A 7,731-nucleotide genomic window follows, 5' to 3' on the forward strand; every position below is an offset into this window, starting at 1 on the left:
TGAAATCCTGTGGTAGGATTAAGTTCTTAGATTGGATTTTATTAAATATAGTATGCTTCATGGAAGATTATTGTGGTTTTGTGGAGTGGGGAGTCACTGATTGTAGGACTTTGGATTTTTTTTTTTTTTTAGATTTGCTTTCTGTAACTTTTTTTTTTTTTCTTTTCTATCCACAGAAGTCTAGTTCCTCCACCACTACAAATGAAAAGATTACAAAACTGTATGAATTAGGGGGTGAACCTGAGAGAAAGATGTGGGTAGACCGTTTCCTGTCGTTCACAGAAGAGAAAGCAATGGGTATGACCAACCTACCAGCAGTGGGCAGAAACCCCTAGACTTGTATCGTCTCTACATGTCTGTCAAGGATATTGGAGGACTTACCCAGGTTAGCCCTTCTATATCATTCTGTGACTGCTTTTGTTTAAGGTTTCTCTTTTAGAACTATCGTTAACTACTACTTTCCCTACAGGTTAATAAGAACAAGAAATGGAGAGAGCTTGCAACAAACCTAAATGTTGGTACATCAAGCAGTGCGGCTAGCTCGCTAAAGAAGCAGTATATACAGTGTCTGTATGCATTTGAGTGCAAAATTGAAAGAGGAGAAGATCCACCACCAGATATCTTTGCCTCTGCTGAAGCAAAGAAACAGGCAAAGCTTCAGCCACCATCACCGGGTAAGTACTTCTGGTATTTTCATATGTATGTACTTTTTAAAACTTTACTGTAACCTATATTCCTAAAGGGTTTTTTTTTGTCTTTGTAGCTGGCTCAGGTTCCATGCAGGGACCACAGACTCCTCAGTCCACAAGCAGCTCCATGGCAGAAGGAGGGGATCTGAAGCCCCCCACCCCAGCATCCACCCCTCACAGCCAGATGCCCCCTATGCCTGGCATGAGGTAAACCTAATCTGGTCTACGGCTATCATTTTGTGGTCCGAACAATAATACCACTGCATCCGAATTGTTTGATTTAGGTCTCCATTATCTCATCTTTTGGTATGTCTTAATTCTCTTTTTTTAATTGTCTCTCAATTTAAAGGAATAACTCTGTGGGTCTCCAGGATGCATATGATGGTTCAGATCCTTCTTATCAGAAACGAAACTCCATGACCCCTAATCCTGGCTACCAGGCCGACCTGATGGGTAGGATGCCCTATGAAACAACCAAGGACCCCTATGGGGGCATGAGGAAAGGTGGGCAATGTGTTTTGCTACTGTGTGGGCGTTAATCTTATTTCATGTTATGATAAGTGAATACCTAATGGCATTGTCAATAATCAGACACTTCATTCTATTTCCGTCCTCTTCAAGGAGCAGATCCCTTCATGTCACCTGGTCAAGGACCCAGTGGAGCAATGGGAGATCCTTATAGTCGGGCTGCAGGTCCTGCTATGCCAAATATGGCACAGCGTCAGCATTATCCTTACAGCGGCTATGACCGAGTGAGGTGTGTCATTATATTCAGAGTGCTGCTTTATGTAAATATGTGTTACTGATTATGTGCCACCCCCACCACTGCTACATTTATGTAGTCATTTCATATAATTTACAATTGAAATGTATTTAACCTGTTCTTTCTGGTTGTATTTAAGGCCAGAGCCTGGTCTTGGTCCAGAAGGAAGTATTGGAAGTGGAGGTACTCAGCCAAATATGATGCCTTCTAATGCAGACAGTGGCATGTACTCTCCAGGGCGTTATCCACAGCAGAGGTGAGAAGCAGTGTCTGTGCTAGCTGAGACATTCAAGTGGTGCTGTATTTTGGCATTGGTTGGGAGTTAGGGCAAAAATGTTATATCTTGGGTTTCCAGAATATATAACTGTTTCTCTCTCTCCTCATGACCCCCCCCCCCCCATAGGCATGATTCCTATAGTAACCAGTACCCCACACAAGGCACATCATCAGGAAGCCCCTATCCAAGTCAACAGAATCCAATGTACCAACAACAGGTAAGCGGTTTTGTGTCTTTCTGGTAGCTGTTATGATTTATTTTATTTATTTTTTTAAGTGCTGCTTCAGTCAAAAACCTTCCATATTTAGGGTGTAGTAAAATATAACTGGCAGAATTGGTTTTATATGTTGCTTTAAAAGTAATTGTGACAGTCTGACTTGTTTTTTCCATGTGGAAGACCTATTTGGATGCATAATCTTTGGTCATATATGTAAGGGACCCACATATACTCATGATAGTCTTCTGCTTTTATTGGTCACTTATGAATTCATGTATCCCATAACACTTGAATTTTTATTAATGAGCTTTTCACTACTACTTTTCATTCTTCCAATTAGACTTCTATTTCCTCAATAACAGACAATTTATCAATTTTATTAACTTTTTTTTTCCTCATTAGAACTACAAACGACCCATGGATGGTAATTATGGTCCATCTTCAAAGCGTCACGAGGGGGAGATGTACAGTGCTCCATATGCTGGCCCGCAGAGTGGGCAAGTTCAACAGTCGCAACCTCAACAGCAGGCACCTGTGCCTGGGGTACCCCCTTCAGGACAGCCCTCTCCTGCTCCTAGTTCGCAGCAGACGCCAGACCCTTATGGGCAATATGGAAGCGGTTATCCTCAAGGTGCTGGCGAGCGCAGGCCAACACCTGCTGGGCAGAATCAATTTCCTTTCCAATTTGGTCGTGAACGGGTGTCTTCTGCCCCTGGGAACAACTCTCAACCACCGCTTCCACCAAGTGGAATGGGAGGCTCTACAGAAGGTTCCCAACCTGGAGCCATGTGGCAAGGTCGAGGTGAGATGGGCTACAATTATCAGGGCAGGCCTGGTCCACCTCCAACAAACACCCAAGGACCTAGTTATCATTCTGGAGCACCCCGTGGAGAAGATATGCTGCATTCAGACCAGCGACTTAGCCACGAGAGCCAGTGGCAACCTCATGTTAACCGGCAGCAGCCTCCTTATGTGCCTGCCCCTGGCCCACCTCTGACCCGAGCTCCACCACAGTCAGGATACCAGGCCTCTCCAAGCATGCCTAATCATCTGCCTCAGGTAGCTAGTCCAGCTGCTCCTCGGTCTCTGGATGCTCACACCTCACCCAGCAAGTCCTTCCTGAAGATGCAGAAAGCTGGACCACCTGTGCCTGCATCACACATTGTGCCCACCCCACCCCAGCCACCCCTCATCCGCAGGGACATAACTTTCCCTCCCGGTTCTGTGGAAGCTACACAGCCCATTTTGAAGCCAAGGCGACGGTTGACTGCAAAAGAAATTGGTATGTTGCTGCAATACAAATCTAATTGGTATGTTAATAAGGCTTAGTATAATAACTAAGGTGCTAGGTTCTGTGGTAAACTGTCCAAGTGACAGTGGTTTATCAGTGACTAGGATTTTGGCACGGTCTAGCAGCTTGTATTAGTGTGCATCTGTTTTCACTTGTGGCATGAGAAGTTCTGCTCACACAAGTGTTGACCTGTTCAATGTTGACCACTTGTCCATTTCAACATGTAAACCATGTTAATATTCTTAATGTATACAGTTGGTGTGCTTTTCTGACAGGAGTAGGACCGTTAACTGCTTACAGAACTATAATGAAGAATTTTCTCACCTGTGTTAGTAGACTAGCAATCATTGAATGTTTAGCTTGATTTATACAAAATGGAAATTCTTAGTTTGTGTTTGCCAATCAAGGATAAGGATCTGACTAAGTTTTAATTGTAGGTACTCCTGAGGCTTGGCGTGTGATGATGTCTCTGAAATCTGGCCTCCTTGCTGAAAGCACTTGGGCTCTGGACACCATTAACATTCTTCTATACGATGATAATAGCATCATGACTTTTAACCTCAGCCAGGTGCGGTTATAGCCAAACTGTGTTTTCTTGAATTAATCTTTTCTTAATCCCTACTAATCATTAAATTTGCCGATCTAACTTTTTTTTTTTTTTGTCTTTCTTTACATATATATTGCAATGTAGCTTCCTGGGTTGCTGGAGCTGTTGGTGGAATATTTCCGACGTTGCCTGATTGAAATCTTTGGGATCCTTCGCGAGTATGAAGTTGGGGAGCCAGGGCAAAAGATCCTCTTAAAACCTTCCACCCATTCTCACAGCCCACTCATAGGTGATGTAGAGTGCAGTGATGGAGAGGACTATCTATCGTTGACAGATGGTGATCTCCAAAGTGAAGATGAGGGTGAGGAGGAAAGGAAAGCCTACTCTGCTCCCTGTACTGCTAATGAGGATTCCCAGCGACATACCAGCAAGTTTGACAAACTCCCGATAAAAGTAGTACCACGGGAAGATGCCTTTGTGTTGGACTGCTCTCACCAGTTGGGTCGTCGGCAAGAATTTGATAGTGGCCTCTTACACTGGCGAATAGGAGGGGGAGACACAACAGAGCACATCCAGACTCACTTTGAAAGGCGGCCTGAGCTCCCTCTTCGTAAACGTCCTCAAACAACAAAGCGTAGAACACGGGAGCAGCAAGTTCCTGGCATAGAAGATACAGCAGCCACCATAGAGGATGTCCTGTGTTCCCGGTCCAGTTCTTTGCCACCAGAAAAAGGAGAGATCCCACCCGAGAATGGCTCGGAGTTTCCATTAGGCAGTAGTCCTCCGCCATGTAAGCAACTTGGTCTTAAAATTCTTGAGGATGAACCACGCAGCAAAGACGAGACACCACTGTGCACACTGGAAGACTGGCAAGATGCGCTCTCCCGTCGTTGCGTGTGCATATCAAACATCTTGCGCAGCTTGTCTTTTGTGCCTGGCAATGACTTAGAAATGTCAAAGCACCCAGGATTGCTGCTTCTCCTTGGTAAACTTGTGCTACTCCACCACAAGCACCCAGAACGGAAACAGGCTCCACTTACCTATGAAAAGGAGGAGGACAGAGACCAAGGAGTTAGCTGCAACAAGGCTGAGTGGTGGTGGGACTGTTTGGAAATGTTGCGTGAGAACACACTGGTCACACTTGCCAACATCTCTGGTCAGCTGGACCTTTCCCCCTACCCTGAGAGCATTTGTCTGCCCATCCTTGACGGTCTGCTACATTGGGCGGTGTGTCCATCAGCAGAGGCTCAGGACCCATTTTTAACGTTGGGTCCCAATGCAGTACTGTCACCCCAGAGACTGGTGTTAGAAGCACTGAGCAAATTAAGCATTCAAGACAGCAATGTGGACCTAATATTAGCCACACCTCCTTTCAGTCGACTTGAGAAGCTGTACGGAACTTTGGTGAGGTTCCTAAGTGACAGAAAAAACCATGTGTGCAGGGAAATGGCAGTGGTACTTCTAGCAAATTTGGCACAGGGGGATAGCTTAGCAGCAAGGGCTATTGCCCTTCAGAAAGGCAGCATTGGTAACCTGCTAGGTTTTCTTGAGGATAGTCTGGCAGCCACCCAGTTCCAACAAAGTCAAGCTGCCCACTTACATGGACCCAACGCTCCCTTTGAGCCCACCAGTACGGACATGATGCGACGGGCCTCACGTGCCCTGCTGGCCTTGGCAAAGGTTGAGGAGAACCACACAGAATTCACGCTGTATGAGGCCCGTTTGCTGGACATCTCAGTGTCTCCACTAATGAACTGCTCAGTGTCACAGGTCATCTGCGATGTTCTCTTTTTGATTGGCCAGTCATGACGGCTGCAGTGGACATCCTCCCAGAATAGTTTGCTCCTCCCTTTACCATACAACGGAATCCTCCCTGACTGTTGATTCCATACCCTTTTCCCATCCCCCCTTTTTATTTATGCAAAAACTACGTCTCAATCCACTGTCCGCCCCAGAGAGGAGACCTGGCCACCCTTGTGGACCTTCCCCATCTATTCTCTTCCTCTCTTTTGGTGTTAACCAAAGCTACTGTATTTCAGTGAAATTATTTTATTTTATTTTTTTTTAAGGGGGAAGGGGGTTCCACTGTATCTACACTTCCCTCCCCCAAAATCTACTGTTTAATAGACCCCCACAGCAGCCAAGGGATGGGCTCCATATTCTAAGGAGATAAAGACTTCTGAATCACCAAGGAAGGAGATGAAATCCTTCCTATTTCCCAAAACAACTTGCCCTACTCACCTTGCAATCTTTAGTCTAGAATTTGTGTGCCCTGAACCTTTAAACAGAAGAAAACTTTAAAAAAAAAATAAAATAAATAAAAAAAAATCCTGAATAAAAGACATTACCTTTTTAACTGTGCTGAGAAACCCCGCAGAATCCAATCGGAGCTGGAAAAAACCCACAACCTCAGAGACTCCAGATGTGGGTTTTTAAATGGAGAGCGACAAAGGTCGCTTTTAGTTTCCGGAGGAGAGAGAGACACAGAGAAGTCGCTTTTCCCCCAAAGTTTCATGTGAAGCAACACCCTTACCTCTTTAAACTTAGATTGTAATAATCGGAGATCGCCTCTTATAACTGGTTTTAACCTTTTAGCTTGTAGGTTGCAAGCTGCGATGTCTGTATATATATGATGATGTACATTAAAGACACACCTCTTGTATCACCCTCAACTTTTCCCTCACTTAACCTTCACCACCCTGACAAGCTCTTCTCCCTGGAACTACAGAAAAAGGGGGTCACGGTTACTTACCCCAATACCCCTCTAACTTCCCTCCCAGAGGAGGAACATCTTACAGATGGTTTGACCCACAGAACAGCAGGCTCCCCATCACCACTTTCCCTCCCTTTCACCCTTTGTATATCCAGCAATCCTATTTTTATTTTTTCATTTTTTTTTTCCATCTCCAATCAAGGTGTGAGTTTGTTTTGTTTTCTTAGTTTCAGTTCCAGAAACAATTTGACAATTTTTTTTCCAGCGATTTTCTGCATATTTGTAGCTCTGAAAAAAATGTAAATTTCAGCCGATTCCTTTTTGTTTTATTTTTATTTTTGCTTAATGAATATATCATTTATTCAGTATGAAATCTTTATACTCTATGTTCCCGTGTTAAGAATAAATGTACATTAAATCTTGTTAACAGAGTTGTGAAGAGCTTTCTTATAAATGAAGACCTGTTGGCAGCTTCTGTTTATAAACGGGTTGTCATACCTCATTCCTGCATCGTGATAATGTTCTGCTTCTATTTTGCCCCTTATTACAGTTGCAATGACCTGTTACAATTCTTTTTATTGGGATTTGCCATAAGTAGTGTGTTACACCGTAGAATAGCTTGTGTTACACCCTGATTACCAGTTACGACTGTATGCTGTGGAACAGACTCTTTGAACAGATTCAAAGTTGGGAGAAAAACCAGCACCTAAGAAAATGCTATGAAAAGTTAGGTGCCCTTTTTACCATAGGATCGTTTTTACAATGCGGTCTGGATTGGATCTACTGCCCAGGATCCCATTGCAATGTGCAATCCTAACGCCCTGATGTATCTTCCTGCAGGGACTCTGAAAGGAGCCAATCCCTGCCATCTGTCTTACCAGGTGCAGGGGTCTACGCATGCTTGGTTAGCGCTGGCCTTTGCCAAATTGGCAGTGCAGCCTGTAGACCATAGGCTACAATGGGCTACCGCCATTGTAGTCTCAGGACCTAATGTGATGCTGCCCAATGATACCATCAGGCAGCATCCACCATAGAAACCTATGGGGGATACAGCTGCTGGTGAGGCAGGAGGGGTCGGAGATTCATGCTGAGGTCCCTCAATCTTGCATTTGGTGGATGCTTATTTGCAGCTATCCCCAAAAATGCAAATATTCAATAGAAAAGGGCCAGGTAAACTCCCGTTTTGCTGCCAACTCTGAGTAAAGTCCTCTTTTTATAAACATAAGTTGGCCAC

The 7,731-nt window shown here is 44.4% G+C and overlaps 1 protein-coding gene across 1 annotated transcript in view; it reads left to right on the forward strand.

Moving 5' to 3' along the window:
* Nucleotides 1-6,928, forward strand: part of ARID1A (AT-rich interaction domain 1A) — a 36,835-nt gene extending 29,907 nt beyond the window's left edge. Inside the window, 11 exon segments of the mRNA XM_083170755.1 lie at nt 9-321; nt 324-385; nt 470-674; nt 764-896; nt 1,039-1,193; nt 1,311-1,446; nt 1,592-1,708; nt 1,856-1,946; nt 2,349-3,228; nt 3,675-3,805; nt 3,929-6,928. Coding sequence (XP_083026881.1) covers nt 9-321; nt 324-385; nt 470-674; nt 764-896; nt 1,039-1,193; nt 1,311-1,446; nt 1,592-1,708; nt 1,856-1,946; nt 2,349-3,228; nt 3,675-3,805; nt 3,929-5,593 — 3,888 coding nt within the window. The 3' untranslated portion in view covers nt 5,594-6,928.
* Nucleotides 6,929-7,731: the final 803 nt, after the last annotated feature.

The sequence above is a fragment of the Crinia signifera genome, chromosome 2, assembly GCF_055691185.1.
Source record: "Crinia signifera chromosome 2, ASM5569118v1, whole genome shotgun sequence".
NCBI classification, from domain to species: Eukaryota; Metazoa; Chordata; class Amphibia; order Anura; family Myobatrachidae; genus Crinia; species Crinia signifera.